The 24,884-nt window shown below is 29.0% G+C and overlaps 1 protein-coding gene across 2 annotated transcripts; it reads right to left on the bottom strand.

Annotated features, from left to right (window-relative positions):
• Positions 1-2,253: 2,253 nt before the first annotated feature.
• On the bottom strand, positions 2,254-7,741 carry LOC111292546 (glutamate receptor 3.5-like). 2 transcript variants are annotated; one of them, XM_022884980.2, is made up of 6 exons: positions 7,339-7,741; positions 6,834-7,199; positions 5,333-5,958; positions 4,671-4,983; positions 2,854-3,257; positions 2,254-2,740 (listed from the first exon to the last, which is right to left on the bottom strand). In XM_022884980.2, the coding sequence occupies exons 2-6, from the start codon at positions 7,036-7,038 to the stop codon at positions 2,351-2,353; spliced, it is 1,938 nt and encodes a 645-aa protein (XP_022740715.1). In that variant the 5' UTR covers positions 7,039-7,199; positions 7,339-7,741; the 3' UTR covers positions 2,254-2,350. The 2 variants fall into 2 exon arrangements, with proteins under 2 accessions (XP_022740715.1, XP_089622690.1); XM_089766564.1 differs by having other exon boundaries at positions 6,834-7,741.
• Positions 7,742-24,884: the final 17,143 nt, after the last annotated feature.

The raw sequence follows: 24,884 nt of genomic DNA, 5'->3' as shown, positions 1-24,884 counted from the left end.
GACACAGCACGGCCTATTAAAGACCAGTACTAGCACGTGACATATGGGCTAGCATGACATGATATACAAGCCTAAATATGTCGTGCTATATTAGCCCATAACTATTATAAATGGGTTTTGGCGTTTAAGTGTATTCATATTATTTTTTATATTTTAATGAAATTATATTTATTTTTTGGTAATTTATATAATAAAATTATATTAAATAAATTTACTTATTAAATATTTAAATTATTAATAAATAAATTATTTCTAAATAGTTTACGAACCATTCGATGTACGAATTATTTTTATTTGTTTAAATTTATGTATATAAAAATAAATTAACTTTTTTTTCAAAATTATATGAACAAAACCTAAAACTTATAACATATATATAAAAAAGATTTTAGTTAAAAAACAAGAGGGATTGATCATCTTAAAAAACATAAGAAAAACACGAGATTGCATTTATTGCTTCCAATGATCTCACATAAACTACACTTAGTCAGCATTTTAATGGGTCTTTAAGTACATTTGATTTTTCACAAAATAATTGACGTAATTAATTAGCTAACTTTTTAATGTGGTTTGAGTAATCATTAGTTTTTTGTAGATGATGAATGTTTTAATAATTTAATTGAAAATGATATACTATCTAATTATAAAACAATTTTAAGAAATACTGTTAGATCATATACTTTTAAAATATTTTTCTTATAAAAAAATTTTAATATTTAGTTTATCATAAATTTTTTCTAGAATTTCACTTACTTCTAATATTGGATTTGTCGATAAAATATTAGTTATATGTAAATTACTGGACATTGAATAGATGATGTGTATTTTTTAAAAAAAATTAGAATTGTAATTTCAATATATTTATTTAGTGGATTCGGTTATTCATCTTTGTGAATGTATATATTTTGTTGAACCATGTAAATTATGTATTATTTTTATTTCATTCTATATTTATTATCTCTTACATGTTATTTTTCATAATAATAGATGAAAATTTTTTTAAAAAGTAATTAAAATTTTAAAAATTATTAATGGGCCCGTGCTTGGCCTAGCTTGATACGAAAAATAATGTTGCACTAGGCAAGATACGACCCAAGATTACGGGCTATGTGCTGTGTAAGACCATACTCTTAACTGTTATGTGTCATATTAGCATGATATGTTAAAAAAATAATGCTGAGCCAACATGATCTATTAAAATATAGACTAATATTTAAATGAGTTGTATCAGCTTACACAACACAACTCATTTGACACCTTTAAATTGACTGTCTAAAATATCAAATAAAAAATCATATTAGATAGTAGCTTTTTATTTTTTTATATTACTCATTTTTATAAAAAGATAATAATTTCATCTATTTTTTTAAATCTCATATTATTTCGTATTATTTGTATCCATATATTTATTGATTTATCTTTAGAAATTTTGATTTGTTCATATCTTTCTTAATTCATCTCTAAAAGTTTTGATTTTTCCTAAACCTATCATTCACTACAATTACAAAATCTTATCAGTCTTACTCTCGATGTTATTGGTTATTTTAAATTTTCTGTTGGTAAAAGAATATTGATGAATTGAAATAAAGAAAGGGTTTTAGGACAGAGAATGTAGAGTGATTGCTTGTTCTTGATAAAATTGACTTGCCACAGGCTTATTTGGCTCGACTAGGAGTTACTGTAAAAATGGTTTTTGAGAAAAAAACTTTTCGAAATCATAATCAAATCCCATAAGAATCTTTCCAGGCCTCAGTGGGTCCATCGTAGCATAGATTCTTTATGAAATCTTCTTTGCAGGACTAAAAAAAATAGAGTGCTCGAAAGAAAATTGATACTGACATTGCCGGTAACTTCCTCCACCAATTGTCACAAAAGCCATAAAATGGAACCAATTTGTAAGCCAAGTGGTATGGAAGAACCAATTTTGGGTCAACATTAAACCTTTCTCGGTGTTTCGATCTTTTATTTAATAAGAAAAATTATATGGTTTGACTTTATTCTTATTGGTTGCTGACAGACGTACAGCCGGCACTTAGCCAGCAGTTCGTTCTGAAACTATATCCTCTTCCCCGGAATTATTCTTTGCTTCATATAGTTCACGATGTTATTCATCCCATAGATCAGAGACATTCTGGAGATACACAAACTTAATATTGACAAACATGCAAGCTATATACTTCACATCTCCTTTATCATATGGGTCCAGGGACCAGTGGCAACTCGTGTAATAATGCTAATCAAAGCGAAGGGAAATGAAATCTAACCCCTGGATTCTTTTTTTTTTTTTTTATATATATATATATGTTTGATAGCTAATTACTAGTACTTAGTTTACAGGATAATATATATGCTAAGAGCTGCTGAGTTGTGTCTGGGAAGTGGAGCTTATGCTTGATAGTTGAAGCTCATTTCTCCTCTGGCTTTGAAAAAACAGAGTTGTCAGCCACACCCAAAGTCCTCTACCCATCAACATTCCCTGAATGAAGCTCTCCCAACGTCTTTTCATCGGACGAACCACAGTGATTAACATTGCGATTGCAGATGCCCCGCCTGATAAAATAAACAAGCCTGAGAAAGGCCCCGGTCCTATTCCTCGTTTTATGGTGCCATCAATCGTTGAACTCGAACAATCCGCAAAAGATAGCATCTCTTCCTTCATTTGCTTGAATTTCCCGCTGCTCATTAATCGCAGCATCCCCTCTGACATATCTGAAACTAAAGCAGAACCCCGTGGAAACACCTGTAATACAATATTAAAATGGTTAAAAGACATGGCCGGACGCTTGAACAATACATTAACAAGGTTAATTAACTAAAACCAGTAAAAGAACTGAAGAGCATTGTTCATATTACAACTGCAGAAGCGCGTAGGTTACGGGCTGGCTTCCATGACTGGAAACCTTTGCAGTATTTTGCAAGGAAAATATCGGCATAAGGAGTTAAAAAAAAGGCAGCCTTTATATTTCCTCTTGATAGAGCCTTCGCATAATCATCGATTGAAGATTGAGTAAAGTTCTTGATATTCTTTGGTTGAAATCCAAGGTACTCCACTAGAAACTGGAAGATGAAAGAATCCTCATCACAACCGATAATAGCATTTGTTTTCTTGAGATCTTCTATATCTAAGCAAGATGTCTCAGTCTCTGAGCTTGTTATCATGGAAGTAAAACTCGTTGTATAGGTTGAAGCCACAACCAGAATCAGTAATAACCATGGGGCAAGCACAAAATAGGTTAAGCTGTTCCTGGGTGATTCTCCTGCAATATGAAAATTTTATGAATAACTGATTAGCATAACTTCATTCTTGGACTATTCTCTTTGCTGATATTGCAATATAAAAATTGTAATTTGCAACTTTTTCAATATAATTTTCAATCACAATTGCAATGATAAACTAGACATAACAAGTTGATTACAGAGCAAAGTGCATATCTGCCTTCCCATTCCAAATTAAAACCGGTTCCAGAAAAACTCAAAAACAGAGTCACAACAGAGAAGCCATTCCCTATAACATCCATTATTGAACACTCCTCAAGCCATGCCAAAAGTTCCTATTTACGTTCTATTTAGTATTTACACACACCTTTGAAAGTTCATAACCAATAAGTTACAAATGATAAGCATCCAACTTAAAACTAATTGATTGCAAGTGGAGGGACCTATAGGTCTGATACCATATTAAACATCCAACTCAAAACTGTTATAAGTGTAGGGATCCAACTTAAATATAAGATTACAGGATATTGGATGTTTATTAGATGTGGTATAATACTACTTTAACGGCAAACATGGACATCCTTATTTTGTCCATCAGTAATTCAATCTTATTGGACAGAACTTTCAGTTTCCACGGAAATCTGTTGCAGTCCTACAAACATAAGTGGTGTAGAAGAAGTGCACCTGATATTGTCTAATTGGCTTTTAGATAAGGTTTTTTCAGATAAGGTGTTTGAGACCTATTAGCCAATGTTCATTAACAGATATATGCACTCAAATCTCAGAAATTCAACAACCTCAATTACTCCCAATAGTCTTTCAATTGAGATTCTTCTTAGAAAAAACCCATTAGAAAGCCCCTTATGTAGTAGTAGGCTTAAAAATATGGGTTTAGTGCTTTTAAATGGGCTGACAATACTCGGTGCTGATAGCCTTATACCCCCAAATTCTAATTAGAATTTTTAACTTGCTATAAAATTGAATCAAATTTATATGACTCTTTGAGCCTTCCAAATGCATATGCATGAGTATATAGAAAGCATATAAAAATGCACTTGCATGTTTTAATATGAAGGGTGTTCTAAGTATAGGTTAAAGTAGCTTTGCAAACAAGTAAATGCAATGAGATAGTGGTAGGGAAGATTGAAAATTGAAGGAGGTATGTGTATATATATATATATATATATATGGGGTAGAGAGGAGGATACTAGACTAATGTATTTTGTGGCAGATTGTAACTTTGTAAGAAATAGGAAGTAAGGAGTAAAGACCAGTTGCAAAAGAGAAGCAGAAGACAGCTAAGGACCCTACTATTAGTGTCGGGGTTAAATTTCTAGGTGCTTGTATTCTACAATGTAGTGTGGTAACTGTAAGTGATGTTATCCATATAAAATACTCAAGAACAAGGTGAAAATATGTAAATTTAAAATTAACCACAATAGATTATATCTTACTATGTACTCCGTAGAAGAGAATCGCAAAAGGGAACCAGAAGATAGCTCTAACTTGTCTAAAAGGCAAATCACCAGATTCATTACCACCTCTACATTCAACTAACCAAATAACAAAACAAGTGAAAACAGTCATAGATGCCATGGTAAGCCACATCTCGATGGTGAAAGGGATCATGAATGAAAAAACTTGGTTCAATTCAAGATTTTTCTTCATCACTAGCACCGGTCCTACTCCAAAATAGGGATATGAGAATCCTACAAGCTGGGATCGTTCTTCTGTAATTACTGATAAGCCAATGGCTGCATCGTAAGTCTTCAATGTACATAAAAAAAAAAAATTCAAATTTCAATCAGTCAACTGCTAATTGATAATACATAGAAAATTTTTGTAATCTTTTTTTTTTTTTTAAGAGAGGTAACATCATAACAATCACTATTAGACCAAGTCTAAGCTAGTTAATTAATCAAGTGGTTGATTCTCTTATAATTCCATTTAAGATTCGTATATTCGAAGCTGTTGAAAAGACTTAAAATTAATAAACTTTATCTCTATTAATTCCTTATTTTACCTACAATTTTTTGTAAATTTTACATCATGGCAGAGTTAGGACTGAAAACAAGCAGAGCTGGAAAAGAGAACAGACTACAAAGAACAAACTGACCGAATCAGCAACTTTTTTCAGCAATTGATCATCAGATCCGTTGAACGGAACCAGTTTATAGGTGATATCGACGTCCATCATCGCAGCAGCTGCTTTAAAAATATCAACCCAGAACCCAGTAATATGTGTTTCCATGTGGTTTTCGTCAAGACTTGTGTTAGCAAACTGCCTGGGAGTCGCTCTTACTAGTACGGCGATGCTTAACTCTGTAAAATACTTAAGTGGCCGGGATGTGGAAAAGGATAAAGTAGCAGCCATTTGAATAATCCCACCTGCATTTTGCGTTGGACGGCTATTCAAGTTGAAAGCAACGATGTCTAAGTCACTAACTCTGTCCAACTCGTCTCCATCAAACGTTCCAGGCTTTAACCACTGGTAATTGCCAAGTAGACTAGCAATTTGGTGAGTGATGTCATACATATGGCGAGACACGTAACTCGTTGAAGATTCGTTTTCCATTGTTGTTTTATCTTTCGCAGGCAGAGCACAAATTACGGTCGCATTGGTTCTCCTGATAAGCTCATTGATTTCCGCAGTAAATGCAGTTTCATAATTTGTGACCGTACAAAGAATTGGTAAATTTTTTGGACTCAGATTTCTGATGGCCACATAACCTTGATAATGATCTGCAATAATGTTCAGCAGCTTCATTTTGTGAGATCTTTTGAATTAATCACACATTCATTCAGCAACAAAATTAAGCTCATACTCAATAGCAATAAAACCGAGCTCTTTTATGCCAGCTGCAGGACATTCAAATTTCAACAGACAACAGGTTTTAAGCTTGGCCAGCTGCAAGTTAGTTACCTAGGTGTACCCTTAATCGCTGGTAGGCTAACTGATAAACATTGTGACCCCCTTATACGGAAGATAGCAGACAAAATTAACATTTGGGGTCCTAAAAGATTGCAGCTGGTGCAATCAGTACTTTTTAGCATTCAAAACTATTGTGCTTTTGTTCATTCTATATGGAAGGGTAATTAAAAAAAAATAAATCAGTTGACTGTTGTTTCTGGATTAATTCCAGCTTGTACTCTTGTAACAGGTATATCCGGCTTCATTGGAAATCGAACAAAAACCTTCAAATAATAATAATATAATCACATAACACTTTGAAAACCTTGATCCATTTTGGTAATAATTTCTTGAATAAAAGATATATGATCCATGTAAGAATACAAGATGTAGTTACATGTTGTTTTTGTGACTTCTCTTTTAATACTCGTCAAAAAAAATTATTACAAAGCAATAATAAATGATAAAAAACTAAAATTAAAATTATTAAAAGCAAATCAACAACTAAACTGTAAAATCAAATTCTAACTTGATTAAAATTCAATAAGACCGGCAGATGATCAAATAAAATGCTATGAATTACTGCACTCTTTCTTTCCTTTTTTTTTTTTTAGGGTTTAGGCATTTACGCTACTTAGAATAGAATAAAATCCAAAGATGAATGATAAACAAACTAGTAATGAAATACTACTAAAACTATACTTACCATCCAGATTTATGGGGGCAACTTTCCCATGCGAATGGTTGAATCTTAATTGGATCTGGTGTGTATCTTTGGCGGCGCTACAACGCATTACACATGTATCGTTGGCAGCTTTCTGATCTTCTCCATCTCTTATCCCACTACAATTTGATGACAGTAACAACAGCAAAAAAATGGTAATTAAAAACTTGGAAAAGATGCTACTCATTTTCCCCTGGATGCCTCTTGGTACAGAATGTTGTGTACTTCAAAACTGTAATTGAATCTCCGTTGGTTTTAGTGGTCCTCTTGCTGGCGTGTTCTTTACTTCGGGTCAAAGGTTAAGACTTTCACCAAGTTGCTATTTCTTAACCTTTTCGCAGCGAAAGCCTATCAAAGTAATCGTATTTAAAAATTAGATTGATCAATAGCATCAATAAATTGAAAATTCGGCAAAAATATAGTAGAAATGGAGAAAGCACAAAATTTATCGAACTGCTGCATCTCTTATTGATGGAAACAAAATTACTAGCGCAACGCCACCAACGAGCTTCACAAAATCCATATTGCTATCACTATCCATTAACGCTTAACTAGCTAGCTAAAAATTACTATTATTTTCTCCTTTTTTGTCTAATTTTTATTGGTGGCAAATGTGAAACTCAAAGGGGAGGGCATTAAAACTGTGGTTTTTGTAGAAATCATTTTGGGTCGTCGTTAATTTTCAAAATATACATTTTTTTTTTAAGATGAACATTCACACAACAAAAATAAAAATCAAATTTTTTAAAAAATAAACTAATTTTTAAAAATTATTTTTAAAAAACTATTTTTAGTAAAACGAAAAATATATAATTCCGTAGCCTCGCACTCGGAAATTTCCTATGAACTCAAAAGTCAAAGAATGACACTGGAACATAGAAGAGCTGCTGATGGGTGCATGCATATTAAGACTGATTTATTAATATACACTTGACTTGAACACGTTACCCATTTAAGATAGGCACAAAGAAGTTTTCAATTTTTTGCTTAGTGGTTAAGAAAGTTTAATAAAAAAATAGTTATAAAGAATTTGAAATCCATTAACTTTGTTTTTATCCTTTAATAAAAAAATAGATATAAAGAAAATACATTATATATCATATATAATATCATATTAAAATATACATAAAATTTTGACAAAATTGCTTATGTGAAGATTTACAAGGTAGATAGTTTTTTGATACGTAAAAAAATTTTAAAATTTTTTACAAATAACATATTAAATATTTTTTAATTTTAAATTATTTATAAAATAATATATATTTAAAAATTATTTAATTGTTCAAAAGTTTTAAATTTAACTAAAAGATCAATTCAATTATTTTTAAATTGTCAACAACAAATCTAATTTAAATATATTATTTTTTAAAAATTTATTTTTTTAATTTAAAATTTTAAATATAGTGATAAATTATCTTTTAAAATAGGTTTTCTAATAGTATAAATATACGTCTTTTTAAATCTAAAAATTTAAATATGAAACGGATTTTTAATAATTTAAATATATATCATTTGAAATTTGAAATTTGAAAATATAATTTTTATTTTTAGAGATTTCATAATAGTTATTTATTATTTGGTTATTTTTAAATTTAAAAAGATCGAATATTACATACATTAAAAGATAACTTATTCTTTAATGATACTCTCAATGTTATTTTTTTTTTTTTTCAACTTTTATGCTTTAAAAAATGATTCTTTAACCTGTGAGATATACAAAATTTTTTATTATATTTTTATAACTTATTTATATATGAGATACACAATTATTTACTATATTTTTTTATGATATGTGCATCGACATGTTAAAAAATTAAAATCAATACTTTTTATTTTTAAAAATTTTTATGAAAATTTTGAATATTTTTTGTTTGCTCAAAAGTGTATGCATGGTTTTTATAGAAATTTTTTCACAATTCATGGTTGTTGGAGTGGAGGAAGAAGATTCATCTATTACAATAATAACTCTTCCAAAGTATTTTGACAATTGAAGGTAAAAAATATTGATTTAATTATTTAAGCATTACTTGTTGGTTTTATTTATTTATTTTAAAAAAATTTGTATAGGCTTACTTTTACTTGTTGATTTTGTTGCACTTTTTTTTTTTTAATTTATAAATAAAGGTAAATAACTAAAATGCATAACTAATTCTGACATAATTGTTTAATATAAAAATAAAATAATGTTTATTCATTTGAAATTAAATTTTATAATCTAATTCTTTTATAGTATTATTGATTGTTTCCATAAGCAAAACGCAAGTATCAAAAACAAAAAGTAAATGTTTTTTCTTTTGAAATTGATTATAAAATTTTATGTATGAAAATTAATACTTCCTCATTGAAACCTTTTAACAATAAATTTTTAAAATAACTTTTTAAAATTCAAGATTATTACTTAAAATTTAAAACTATTTCATTTTAACTTTTATAGTAACATAATTTTACATCAAATGTAAAGCTTAAACAATTATAAGAATTCATTTGACAAATCTTATAGATGTTAGAGATCAAAATATTACTAAAATTCATGCAAAAAATGTACATATAAGTAAGTTATCACATATACTATTTAAACATTTAAAATCATTACTTTTTTCAAATAAAAAAAATTATCTTAAAATTATATAAACTTGCATGTATATAAAAATTATTACACAATATAGATATGGCAAAAATTGAATAAAATTAATTTTAAATGATGAAACTTTTAGTTTTCAATTTAATATTTTGTTGGTGTACTCAATAATACAATTTATATATAAATCTTTTGGATATTTTATCTTTCCTTAAATATTATTATATATTTTAAAATTTTTAATTCTTTTAAATAAAAATTTTAATTTTTTTTATGTTTTGATATCTTAATTATATTATTTATAGTTTACATATATATTGAACATCTAAATATTAAATATTAATTTATATATCAAAATACATTTAAATAAATAAAAATAATTTATACATTGGACAAGTAATAAACTAATAATTATATATAGGATTGTAGGATTAACTAATTAATTATAGAATTATATAAATAAATGAAACATCGGTTTAACAAATTAAATAATTATATTATCTAACATACTACTATTTTTTTCCTTGGTATCTATTTAGTTGACACATGTCAACATCTCAAATAACTATACATTTTTTTTTTTACTTTTCAACTATATAATAAAAGCTCTTAATGTGTTTTATCTATAAATTTTTTTTTTTCAACCATTCAATTCCTTTTTTTTTTATCTGGAATCATTCAATGAAAGGTCTCGATTTCCTCATATTTTTGTTTTATTATTATATTTGTGAGAAATGCTTTGAATCTTTGAATCTTTCCATTATTACTAGAGGGAAAATCATCTACTCATTAAATGAAAAATATGATTTTCTTCAATTTCCTTAGTTCTGATTCTATGGTCTTTCTTCATGTTTTTGGAATTTCATTAGCCATACCTTGAATCTAATACTTTTTCAATAGATCTACAAATTTTTCTCAACAAAATTAATTTGTAAAAAAATGAAAAGATTTCCAAAAAAATTTATGCTTTCCTTTCATTTATTCATCTAACCTATTTATTTGAAATCCCTAATAATTATTCACATTTTTGGTTTATTGAAATTCATTGAATCCACAACAATGTTTGTTAATATTCCCTTAAATTTTCTCAAAACCTTAAATGGTCAACACGATTCATATCAATCCATACCCATTGAAATCCTCTCTTTTAATTGTTTTCAAACTATTTATATCCTCAAATACATGATTGTTCATTCCTTTACCAATTTCGTGAGAAAATCAAGCTTCTGGTGGGTCATTGTTATCCATGCCATTCGAATCCTTTGTTTTTCAAGCCCAGGTAAGTAAATCCATGTTTTCAAAATTTATCATTTGTTACAAAATACCCATATCGTAGTTGTTGTGTTAGAGAAAATTTTTCAAAAATTCACTATTGTAGTTACCATTTTTTCTTGTAGGGTTTTGTTCTTACAAAGAAACTCAAATACATCAATCTACAATTGTTATTGTTTCATTAGGATATCTTTAATTGATTTTTTCTCCAGTTTTTACCAAAAATTATAATGAAATTGTTTAAGCAGTTTGATTCTTTGTATAATGTTTGCAATTAATATGCTAAGCTTATGAGATTTATAAAGTAGACTTACAAAGTTTTACATTGAATTTTATGTAGCCTCCTTCCAACAACTTCAAACCAAAGCTTCTATTTTTTCTGTAAGTTGATGAAATCCGGTATTAACTGTTGTTGCAAATGATGATTCTTTTCCTATGATAATGGATTTTGAGCTATTATCCCAATATGATGCGAATCGATGTTAATTCTTTGTTACATTTTCTATGTACAATTGAAATGAATTTTGATAAAGTAGTTTCAAGTAGAAATAACAAAGTTATTAGATATGAAATTTTAAAAAAAAAAGAGGAAAAGGAAATACACGCCTTCATCATTTAACAACTTGCAAAATTAGAGGTTGTACATTAAAGATTCTTCAATTAGGTCTGAATTAAATGTACATGAATCTCAATCTTCAAATGGTGAAAAAAAACTCTGTTGTGTTAAGCAACACTGATTCAAATGAGCATACAATGGTTATTGACAAAACCTGTAGTAGTAGCTCAAGCAATATACCTTTTTATTAATTAGGTACATAATTAAGATACCAAAAGATATTTAGTTGAGAAATTATTGAAAAAACTTACCTTCCTTTGAAATAAAATCCTGATTTGCTTGATGAAAATTTTTGTAGGCAACCAACCTATTAGGCATATTTCACCTAATCAACCAACTACTTAAGAAAACCAACAACCTTATTCAAGTAAGTAGATTTGATTTCAAAAACATATTAAATTATTAGATTAGTAAATGAAAGATATGTTTTTAACAAATCCACTATCCTATTGTTGTTTGTAAAAAACTTTAGGAACATATACAACATATGTTAACTTTAAAGGCCTAACATGTGCATGTCCATTTGTGGAGTTTTGATGTGGTATGATGAGAGAGTCGACATTCTATGAGGAGTCAACATCCAACATTTTTTTAATATTGTAGGGAGGGTCGAGTTCACCTTTCCACTCTAAAGCCTACACCAAAATTCTTATATAGATTGCTAAATTATGAAATACGTGGCAAAGTTATAGTTTTTAGAGAAAATATTAAAGTTTATAAAGTAATGTTCTAGTTTTAATTCATTAAGTGCAAAAGTTGATCATTTAATAAATATGAAACTAAGGCCTTAAATTTTCAAAATTAGTGCCAAAACTATCATAGGTTAGGATCTTTGACTCCATAACCAAGTTAAAAGCCTTAATTTGTACAATTGTACAATTATGACGCAGAGAATGAAATTCAAAATAAGAAAACCACTTTAAATTGTGATCAAAATGTTAGGGGTGTTGATGACAGCTTGATTTGAGGTTTGTTAGATACGCATGATCAGCATAATAAAGTTGTTAAAGTTTTCAAAATGTTTAGAGATTGATCTATTAATTCAAAAGTATCTAATATTAGACTGAGGTTGTTAAGGAACATATTTGATCAAGATAGAACTTATATAGCTCCTACAACTCCTAAGATTACTGGATTAATTGTTTGAGACTTAGAACAAATTGATTAATCAACGTGATATACTATTGAATATAGATCTGAAGGTTTTCAACGAATAAGCAGTTTACATCCATTATATATAGTGATGTAATACCTTTTTGTTGTTTTCATACGGTGAAGATGGTTATAGAATTGGAATTAAGTATAGGTCATGTGGTGCTAAAAGACAAATTAAAAGAAAATGTGTTACAATGAGAGAACAGTTTACCTATATGATTCAACAACGTCTCTCACACCAAAGTACATTATTAAGAGCAGGAAACTGTTTCACCAATATTTGGTTTAACCTTTGCAATTGTTGAAAGTAATAGATTAGATTATATCAAATTGAATTAAAAACAAATGAAATATGAGGTTTATGAAGGAATTAAAGATGCAGTTTGCAGGGGTGACAATAAACGTATCATACTTTCTGCATAATTTACAACTGGCCCTTGATATATATTTTAAAATTACCAAGATGCTTTAGCCATTTGTTGTTTCTATGGATTCTCAGATTTATTCATTATATTTAATTGTAATCCTAAATGGTAAGAAATACAATAAGCTTTAAACTTTATTCCTGGTCAAAGAGCTGAAGATCGACCAAATTTTTTTTACAAAATATTTAGATTAAAAATTCACCATCTTATGGCAAACTTAACAAAAAAACATCATTTTAGAAAAACTATTGCAGGTTCATTTCTAACAACTAAAAAAACATTAACTGAATAGTTTTTGTCTTTTTTCTCTTTTCTATCCATGTTAACTTACTTCATTTAAAGTTTAAATTCTTTTTTTTTAAATTGATTTAATGGTTTTTTTCTAACCATTTATACTGTAGAATTTCAAAAAAAAGGATTACCCCATGTTCACATTTTGTTATGGTTGCATAAGGATGATAAGCTACTAACATCTTCTGACATAGATAAGTTTATTTTAGCTGAGATCCCAAACAAAACAAAAGATCCAATACAATACATGATTCATGGACCGTATGGTACAATTTGTTGTAATACTCTATGTATGCATAACAATATTGCACAAAGAATTATCTTAAATAGTTCTGTAAGAAATTGTTATTGATGATGATAAGTTCTTTTTATATAAAAGAAGAGAGTATTCATATGGGAATCATGTTGTTGTAAAAAATGGAATTGAGCTTAATAATAGATGGGTTGTTCTTTATAATCTAGACTCGACAGTTAAATATCAATTAGGAGTAAATGTTGAAGTTTGCAATAAGTTAAGGGTTATCAAGCATTAATTTAAGTATATAAACAAAGGCTCAGATAGAGTATGAGTTACTGTGCAACAACAAATACAAATTCCAAAATAAAAAACCCTTTTTAATGAAAAAATTGATAAAATTAAAAAATATATTGATTGTAGATATTTGTTAACTTACAAAACCTGTTTGAAATTATTTGACTTTTTAATCCATTTTCGTGAACCATTTGTCTAAAGACTAATTATTCACTTGCCAAAATGATAGATTGTTGCTTTAATGATACTGATAGTCTAGCTGTTATTATTCAAAGGCTTGGGATATAAAAAATAATGTTTATAGGGTGGATGAAAACTAAAAAAAAATACACACATTTAAGGTCTCTTACCTATTCAAAATTTCTTACTAAATGGGTACAGTATGCAAACACGTAAGTGTGGACAGAAAAGAAGAATGGTTGGTCTATTGGGAGAATTGCATTTTTTCACCCAGCAACTGGTGAATTATATTACCTTTGACTATTAGTAAAAGTCATAAAAGGTGTAAGAAACTATGAAGAATTAGAGCAATTAATGGCATCACATATGAAACTTTTCAATTAGCATACAATGCTTTTGGATTGTTAAGGAATGATATAGAATGGGATGATGCATTAAGGCAAACTTTTAAATGGGCATTCGATTAAAAATGAGCCAGTTATTCTTTACCATGATAACATTTTGTGAAGTAAGCAATTGCTTACAGTTGTTTGAAAAGAATTGAAAACTAATGTTTGAATATATAGAATAGCAACTTAAACAAGATTTTAGAATATCTAATTATAGAATTCCTAAACCATACCTTAGAGAGCAAGTTCTCATTACTTTAGAAAGCCTTTTTAACAAAAATTTTAGCTATTTAGCAGAGTACAATCTGCCAATATCTTTAGATTTTTCAAACAAAAATTTTTATGATAGATTGTTCCAAGAAGAGTTTAGCCATTGTATGCCTGAATTACATATAAAATATGAACAGCTTCTTGTTAACTTAATCAAGGAATAAATAAGGGTTCACCAAGCTGTTATGCAGTCAGTATACAAAAATAAAAGCCATATGTTTTTTGTATATGGCCATAGAGGGACAAGAAAAACATATCATTGGTGAACATTAATATCAGGTATTTGATCAAAATGTGATATTGTATTAGCTGGAGCTTTTTCAGGAATAACTCCATTGCTTTTACCTGAAAGTAGAACAGCACACTCAAGGTTTAAGATCTCTTTGACAGTAAATGCTTCTTCTACATTGTGCTAAAAGCAAAAGAATGCAACTAGAACTGTAGATACCCTATTTTGTCTGGGTATTTTTTTTTTTTGGAGTTTAACGTGGTTGAGAGATTTGTAAGATTTAATTGCAGAATCAATTGACATTTGATGCGGAGAGATTGTCGGGATTTAATTTCATAATCAATTCACATTAAAATATAAGAAGAGATTTCTGGGATTTTATTTCAAAATTAATTATCATTAAGACGGAAATCAAACAAATCATGGATTTAAGGAGAATTTATTAAGCATGAACCTCTATATAAACCTGTGATCAAAGCAAAGGAAAAAAATTATGCAAAAAAAAAAAAAAAAACTCTTAAAAGAGAGAAAAAAGGCAAAAAAAAACTCTTGAGAAAAAAAAAAGAGATTATGCAGAAACTCTAGAGAGAAAAAAAGAAGAAGTTTGATTAGCAACTAAGAGGTTTTAGGTCTTGGGTTTGATTTGTTTAGATTTTTTAGGATTGAGATATGGTATTTTTGGGTTTGAATTTTTGTAGAGTTTTGCATTCCAGAGATTTCGAGGTTTTGCTTTCTAGATAACTTGTTGGGTTTTCAAAAATTTTCTATCAGCATTTGAGATTTATTCATCAATTTTTGAAAATCAATTGAGAAAAGACAGAAAAATAACTATTTTAGAAAGAGAGGCATACTCAAATAATTTTGAAAAAAAGTCGAGTGGTGTGGTTTATATACTTCTTCAACACGACACCATTTTGGATAAGCCAGGATCCATGTGTTGACCTGAAGACCCGCACGCCAATTCGGGTCCTGACCCTTTCCGATCGCAAGTTTTTTTTTTGTTTTATTTTATTTTTTTGATTTTATTTTATTTTATTTCTAACCCATTTTTTATTATTTTATTATTTAGTTTTTATTTTAAAAAAATAAAAAAAAAAGAATTATTTCTGCCACTGATATTTTTGAAAAAAATATATTTAAAAAAAATCTTTTCAAAAAAAAAAGAAAAAATATTTGTAAATAATGTTTTCAAAATAATAAATAAATAAACAAAAAAAATTGAAAAGTTTTACTGCTTTAATAAAATTAATAAATTATTTGGTAAAGCAAAAAAAATGATGATGATCAAGGCTTGGATAATTCAAAATCAAACTGATACCATCTCTTGGATAGACGTTTTGGGGGTGCTACAACCTTCCTCATGCGCAATCGACTTTCGAACCTAACTTTTGTTTTGTAGATCAGCTTCAATCAGGTGGCCAATCACACTTAACCAAAAAAGATTGGTGGTGACTCCTTCTAATTTATGTCTAGCGATAGGTTTATGGATTTATACATTATAACAATTTAGCAACTCCGTTGGAGATATTAAGAATCAAGCTAGTAAATGATTTCTTATTATCCAAGCCTTGCTTAATAAGTTTGAAATTATTTTATTCCCTTTTATTACTTACATCTACTTTATTATTTGTTTTCCTTTTCATTATGTATACTTGCTTATTTTTCATCTTTATATTTACCTAATTATCTATTTATTGTATATATCTATCATTCATTTACATGTGCATAACATAAGCCTTCTACCCGACTCTATCTTTAGGATGAAGTAAAGTACCTATGCCCTCGTGAGATTTTATGTCTCTACATAGGCTTACGAAACACTCTCACTCAGATTGGACCCTTTTTGCTTATAGCCTATGATGGACGAGGATCAGGGTGCTGTAAACACCATTTTATATTTTTATTATTATTATTACCATTAGTATTATTATTATTATTATTATTATTATTATTATTATTATTATTATTATTATTATTATTATTATTATATTTTTTTTTCTTTTTTCTTCTTTTTTTTTCTTTTCGGTTCAGTTTGACAAAATTTTGAGTGCATTAAATGCACCTCCCTAAAGTCCAAAATTACGACCACCGCCAGTTGTCGACAGCCTTCTGACACTTTACCTAACATGGTAGCATGAGTTTCACCACAAAAAAATCTAAAAATATGAGATTTAAATCTAAAAAAATATGAGATTTGAATCCTAGAAAGCTTTATAAATAGAGCTCATTACCTATGAAAAAAATTGAGAAAAAAATCAGGAGGGCTTGCAAAAAAAAAAAAGAGAGATCCAAAACAAAAAAAAAAGCATTGCCAGATTAAAAAAAAAGTTCTTTGTGAAAAAAAAGAAAGGAATCAAAACACAAACAAAACTCAGCCTCTGGAAACAAGGACCACAATGTCAAACGAAAAAATAACATAAACACAAAAAAAAATTTAGATCGAACCTTCCAGGACAGATTTACGTTGTTTGGAGCCTATTTTCGTAAAACTAGGCTTAGATCTGGACTCTAGAGGTTGTAGGGAGCATTTCAATGTTTTTGAAAAATTTTTCGATCATCGACGACGGTGGTTGGTGACCTATAATGGCTACAGCGATGGCGGTGATGGCAATTAGCCGACCACCTTGTGTTTTGATTAAGAGAGAAGAAGGAGATTTTTTTTTTTTGAAAGAAGAGAGAAAGATTGAAAAAAATTTAGGCCTTTTATATAAACCGCCAGAACCAAAATGACGCTATTTTAATAAAGACCAAAATGATACCGTTTTGAGCCCTGAAGATCCACATGTCAACTCGTGACTCGATCCGAGATCCGCGTACTTGACCTGTGACCTGCTTCTTTCATTGACTTTGATCGATCCAGTCGAACCAACTTAGACCGAACAAGATCGTCCCTAAACCGCTGACGGTGAACCAACCTAACCAGATCGAACTAATCAGACTCGCGTTGATCAGATCGTTGACCGGTCCGGTTCAGGTAAAAAAGATTTTTTAAAAAATTTTTTTATATATTATTTTTATAATGTATATGCATATTAAAATATTTAAATTTGTTAAAATAAATTTTATATAGTTAAAATTTTTATAATTTTGTTAATTTAAGATAAACTTTAAAAAATAATAATAATAAAAATAAACCTTTTAATAATAATAAATTAAATAAAAGTGTAAGAAAAAAAAATTTATCTGAGGATAGGATTCAAAGGTACTTCGAGTAATGATACCTATAAAATCTTTAGGTGAAAAGATTTTTTTAAAATATTACCTGTATATTGGAGTATTTATAAAAAGTTTCCAACACAATATTTTTTTTTATAAAAATAGTAAAGTAAAAATTAACTAATTTATATAAAAAAAAGTGATAAAGGAATAGAAATAAAAATGAGGAAAGAGGAAATTTTATCCAAGAATGGGATTCTAAAGTATTTCGAGTAGCAATACTTTACGAAATCTCTAGGTGAAAAGATTTTTCTTAAATATTATCAGTGTATTGAAATATTTATAAAAATCTTCAATATGATAAAATTTTCTCTTTTTTTCGATAAAACAATAATAAAAACAATAATTCAATAAAAAATATGAATAAAATTTCTAAAGGAAATAATAAAATGTGTGCATCAATATGTTAGTATTTTTGCATTGCATGCATAACATAGTTTTTTTTACGAAAAGTAAATTTAATCTCCGAGGATAAGATTCTAAGGTATTTTAAAAAGTGATGCATAAGAAATCTCTAGGTGAGAAAGAGTTCTTCTGATGTTACCTACGTATTGGGACATTTTAAAAATTATTTCAATAAAAAGGTTCTAATTTATTTTTCTTGAATAAAAAATGAATCAATAAATATGGAACAATAATAAAAGAAATCAGAATTTCAATAAACAAAGAAAATCAAGGAAATTATTTTTCAAATACTAAAAATAAGATTATTTTTATCAAAATCAACGAATAATACATAATTAATTGGTACCATTTTAAACGGATATTGTGGGGGTGCTAATCTTTCCCCACACATAATTGACTCCCGAACCCAGACTATTACGTAGACCCTATAATTATCATTTTAATAAATTTTAATTAATTTTAAGATTTCATTAAAAGGATATGTTTTAATAGGTGGCCAATTGCACCTAGCCAAAAAAAATTGATGGCAACTCCGTTATTTTTTATTTGTTTTCAAATTCATCGGGCAGACACAAAATCGTTACGACAAGTACCTTACTAGTATGTGATGGACTATGATATAAGAAACAATTTGAGAACCTTTTAGAGGCTATCCAAACCACATATAGTTAACTTTAAGAGCCTAACCATAGATAAAGCCATGTCCTTCCACCATTTGTAGTTAACCCAAATATAGGGTCATGATGCTATTTTACTTGTTTTGTGGTGTTTATTCTTTATTTTTTTATTTGAGATGACTAATCAATTCTCTTATCTTTTTTTTTATTTCTTTTCTTTTTATGCATATTTATAAACATACATCAGATTACATATTATGCTTACTAACCCTTTTTTATGTATACATGCATTCATGCATCATTGCATTCATTCCCATGCATAATTTGATAGATCCATAAACATCATTCTAAATTTGTACCATAATTATAAGAAATCAAGGTTTAAGGATAGATCAATACCAGTATTACACTCAAGCTAGAGCCAAAAAAATAGAGTAAGATAATATAGACCGACTTGAAAGAATAGAAGAGGCCTAGGAGATACTTGAAGAAAAATTTAACAAAATCCTGGAGGCTCTAGAAAAAAAAATAGAGGAAAGGCAACAAAAGAAGATATCTTACAGGAAGCTACTGAATCAGCATATCCTTCAGGTTTTCATCCACATCAGACTTAGACCACTCCAAACTTTCATCATCAACATACCACATTCTCAAATTTCAATCAAAAGAATGTTCAAAGCTATACCAATCTTGTCTTTACTAAAAAAGCAGATGAGCCAATCCAAAATCCCAAAATGGATGAAACTAAGAGAAAAAAAAATTACAGATGACTGTACCCCCAGAAAACTCTAAGGTCGATCAAGCCATGAGTATGATTGAAGAAAGATTACCTGCTATAAAGGGCATTGATTTCTATAGATCCATGGATGCTGTCAATCTTTGCTTAGTTTCAGATGTTGTGATTTTTTCAAAATTCAAGGTACCAAAATTTGAGACGTATGACGGTACTAAGTGCCTTATTATCCATATCACAATGTATTATCGTAAGATAACAGCACATGCAAGTAATGAGAAACTGTTAATGTATGTATTCTAGAATAGCTTAACTAGGTTTGTTGCAAAGTGATATGTCCAGTTAGATAGGACTCGCATTAAGTTATGAAAAGATTTAACTCGATCCTTCATCAATCAGTACCGCCACATCATAGACATGACTCTTGATCGTCTTTTGTTACAAGGTATGGAGAAAAAAACATCTGAATCTTTTAAAGAATATGTTCAAATGTGACAAGATGCTACCATTCAAGTCCAGCCTCCCCTAACAAAAAAAAAACAATAGTGCTGTTTGTAAGCACTCTAAAATCACCTTATTATGAGAAGATGATAAGAAATATGATCAAAAATTTTATCGATATGATGATTTCATGAGAGATTATTGAAAATATCATCGAGAGTGGTAAGCTTAAGGAAAGAAAGATCAACAGTGCCAAAGAAGGTAGGATACCTAAAATAGAAGAATATGAAGCCCAAGCGATGAGTTTTAAAAGATAATAATTCAGAAGTTATGCTTCACATCTATCATATGTTCATCCTGCTTACTATCCAATAGCCAATAATGTTGCACAAGTTCCTCACCAGCCTTATCTTTCAACCATGAATAATGTCATTCTAAGTCTTCATCAGCCAGCTTTTCAAGCACTTACATATGGGCTTTATCCTATTACTACACCAGTTTTAAGGTCTAACAATTAAATGAGTGATTTAAAAAGATCCATAGGGAATTAAGAGAGAGCTCATATTAATCCTATCCCCATAACCTATACTGAACTATTTCTAGAACTGGTCAAGAATGACCTAATATCCCTAGTTTTTTTTAGAACTATTAAAACCACCATATCCCAAATGATACAATGTTAATGCTACATGTGACTATCATAATTGGAATGTGAGTCACTTTGTAGAAACTTGCTCTGCTTTCAAGCATAAGATACAAAGTTTGATTCGAGTAGGCTTGATAAGCTTCAAGGAATCAAGAGAGTTGAATATCTACAAAGACTCTTTGCCCAATCATTCAGAGGTATGACTTTAAGAAGGCTGATTGAAACTGATTATCATCTTAGAATTTTTTGATAATATGGATCTTTTTTCTGAGCTTGGATTTCAGTTTATTTTCATCATTTTAATAAAAATGACAACTATGATGCATTTTCATGACATTTCTTTTTTGTTTGAGTCACCATTATTTACTTTTATCTTCTCATACCTTTTCACATATCCATTCTTTAATTCCAAATAATGAATGTTCAGACAGTCAAGATGATAATTCAGGATTTAATTTTGAAAATATCATTTATGATGATTTGATTGATAGATAAAGATTATTGATTCATTAGGACTACTAAATAAAAAAAAGATAAATCTGGTGAAAAATTTTAAAAATGATGTGACACACGATTCTTATGATTGTTCACTCACAAGCTTGCTCTTAGTCGATGAATGTTCTTCATTGATAATATTCATATTCGAAATAAGAAATGACTATTTTTTTCTATCCTTCAAAAAATAAAATTATCCCTTGCTACCCCATTTAAGCCTATTAAAAATTTCTTTCGAAAAACCTTAACTAAGGATCACCCTCACATTGAGGGTAAAATTTGAGAAATTTTTTCATCTTTAAGGGCAAAGCCTTTTTGTGATCAAGTTTTCTTGACAAATAAAAAAATAAAAAATTGATGGGACAAAATGCTAATATGCTTCACCCAAAAAAAAAGAAAAAAAGAAAAATGATAGGATAAAGTGCCAATTTGCTTCGCCAAAAAAAAAAAAAACAAACAAACAAAGAAAGAGGAAGAAAAAGAAAAAGAGAATTTTTTATGGGGCAAAACACCAATGTGCTTCATAAGAAAAAATGATCTTTGGTTTAATTATCCTCCAAATACAATTTGGGCTAGTTTTATTCTTTTCTTTGGCACCTTTTACCCTAGCTTACGATACATTATTTAAAAGCCCATTTTGATCAAATATGAATACTTGATTTTGGAGAATCATGAATTAAATTGGAGCGGGTTTGCCATTAGATTGTATAAAGCTTTAATTAAAATGTCAACAAAGGAGAAAAAAAAAAGAAATGAGAAAAAGTAAAAAAAAAAAAGTAAAAAGGAAAAAAAGGAAAAGAAAACAAAAAAGAAAAAAGGAAGACTTAAACTAAGAACCCAAAAAGGCGGTTTAAGTGAAAATGAAAACTTGAAAAAATAACTTCATATGAAAGTCCCCGAAATAAAAATGATGATTAGCCCAAGGTTGAAGATGTTAATGGAATATGTTTCGAAAGATGATCCTAAATTTGAGTTTAAAGAGCGATCATTATTTTGGATGTTAATGTCCTGTTTGAATAAATCACAGTATTTTATTTTTGTTTACCTTTGAGTTATTCTTGACCTTACCTTCTGTTATTTCAATAATAAAGATCCATTTTTCCTATCCTTTACTAAATGAACATTCTCTGAATGAACCAAAAAAATACATCATGTCTGTCACTGATTTGAATAATGGTAAATAAATGAATGGTATTTTTCATAAAGAGTTTCCCATTCTTTTGAAAAAAATTCAAGATGAGATAAATAGAAAGAAGCATGAGAAAATAATTTAGAAAGGGGCAAACAAGGTAACCCAATGATGAATTTAGAGATAGATTGATTAACAACTTGTGAATTATGACCAGATGAAAAGAATGACATGAATTAGTTGACAAAGTTTGCTCTGAATACCATGAAACTAAGAAGAACTAGTGGAGTCTTGAGAACCTTATCACCATAATTGAAATTTCATGACACCAATTTTACATACATTACATTTGCATAAGGCATGCACTTGCATTACTCTGTTATCACTCACTTGATCTTGGCTCAGTCCAGATTATTTCTTATGAGTCGTGGTTTCATCTCGATCATTTATTTTTTACCTCGACTCAATCTTAGTTGCTTTATGTTAAACTCGTGATTTAATCCTGATCACTTATTTTTATCTCAATTTGATCCAGATCATTTTTTAGAACCTCTATGAAGCATAGAGTCTTACGAATCTGAAAGTCTTTGCGAACATTACACCTTTGCAAATCTTATATCTTGCAAACCTGAAAATCTTTGCAAACATTGCATTTTTACAAATCTAGAACCTTTACGAAACTTGAAATCTTGTGAATCTTTTTTTTTTGCAAATTAGAAAGTCTTTACGAATCTTGCACTTTTGTGAAACTTGGAATCTTGTGAATTTTTCTTTCTTGCAAACCTTGCACCTTTATAAATCTAAAACCTTTATGAAACTTAAAATCTTGTAAAATTTTCTTTCTTGGGAATCTGAAAGTCCTTGCGAATCTTGCACCTTTACGAAACTTAAAATCTTACGAATCTTTCTTTCTTATGAATCTTGCACCTTTGTGAAACTTGAATCTTGCAAATCTTTCTTTCTTGTGAATCTGAAAGTCCTTACAAACCTTTCACCTTTGCGAAACTTGGAATCTTGTGAATTTTTTTCTTGCAAATCTGAAAATCCTTACGAACCTTGCATCTTTGTGAATCTAAAACCTTTACGAAACTTGAAATCTTACAATTCTTTTTTTTTTACGAATCTAAAAATCCTTGCGAACCTGGAACCTTTGTGAATTTAGAATCTCTGTGAAGTTTAGAATCTTGCGAATTTTTCATTCTTGCAAATCTGAAAACCTTTGCAAAGATTGAATCTTTGTAATTTTGTTAAAATTAGGATGTCATGATCTTTCAACTTTTAGAACCTCACAAATTTTTTGAATGTCCAAATTGTGAATCTTTGGATTTAGAGCGAAATTCACCTGCGACATTGTCCCAGTCATTCATCTTCAACCTCAACTCGATCATGGTCACTTTAAACTGGCAACATAGTCCCAATCATCCAATCTTGGCTCAAGTCAGATCATTTTCTTAACTCGTGGCATCGTCTCAATTATTTATTTTTTACCTCGACTCAGTTTTGATTGTTTTATTTTTTTTTTACTCATGGTTTCACCATGGTCACCTGATCTTGGCTCAGTCCAGATTATTTCTTATGACTTGTGGTTTCATCTTGGTCATTTATTTTTGACATGGACTCAGTCTTGGTCGCTTTATTTTTTGACTCGTGGTTTCGTCTCGATCACTTGTTTTGATCTTGGCTCAATCTAAATCATTTTATTTCTTGTTTTACAGTTTAGTCTTAATCATTTTGGCCTACTTTGATCACTTTTTTTTAAAATCTCATATTTCAGACCTAAACAAAATGGATGTTTTTTGTCGTTGTGCAATTCTTACTCCACAAAAAATGCACAAAGAGGGGCAGCTGTAGATATCCCATTTTGTCCGGGTATTTTTTTTTCGAAGTTTAACCGTGGTTGAGAGATTTGTGAGATTTAATTCCAGAATCAATTAACATTTGATGTGGAGAGATTATTGAGATTTAATTCCATAATTAATTCACATTAAAATGATAGGAGAGATTTTTGGGATTTGATTTCAAAATCAATTCTCATTAAGACAAAAATTAAACAAAATCACAGATTTAAAGAGAATTGATTGAGCATGAACCTCTATATAAACTTGTGATCAAAGCAAAGGAAAAAAAGATTATGCAAAAAAAAAAAAAAAACTTTTGAGAGAGAGAAAAAAGGCAAAAAAAAATCTTAAGAAACAAAAAGAGATTATGTAGAACCTTTGGAAAGAAAAAAAAATTTTGTTTAGCAACCAAGAGGTTTTAGGTCCTGGGTTTGATTTATTTAGGTTTTCTAGGATTGGGATTTAGTGTTTTTGGGTTTGAATTTCTGTAGGGTTTTGCATTCCAGGGATTTCTGAGTTTTACTTTCTAGACAATTTGTTGGGTTTTCGAAAATTTCCTATTAGCATTTGGGATTT

Source organism: Durio zibethinus, chromosome 10, assembly GCF_047325235.1.
Source record: "Durio zibethinus cultivar Kanyao isolate XHJ-2024 chromosome 10, ASM4732523v1, whole genome shotgun sequence".
Taxonomy (NCBI): domain Eukaryota; kingdom Viridiplantae; phylum Streptophyta; class Magnoliopsida; order Malvales; family Malvaceae; genus Durio; species Durio zibethinus.
This window is presented reverse-complemented; position numbering and strand designations above follow the sequence as displayed.

Excerpts from the sequence above, each read along its gene's own strand:
- LOC111292546 (XM_089766564.1), bottom strand. The coding sequence starts at position 7,038 with ATGAGTAGCATCTTTTCCAAGTTTTTAATTACCATTTTTTTGCTGTTG. Across the intron at positions 5,959-6,833 it reads TGCCCCCATAAATCTGGATG|ATCATTATCAAGGTTATGTG; the intron begins GTAAGTATAGTT and ends ACATTATTGCAG. Across the intron at positions 4,984-5,332 it reads TGAAAAAAGTTGCTGATTCG|ACTTACGATGCAGCCATTGG; the intron begins GTCAGTTTGTTC and ends TGTACATTGAAG.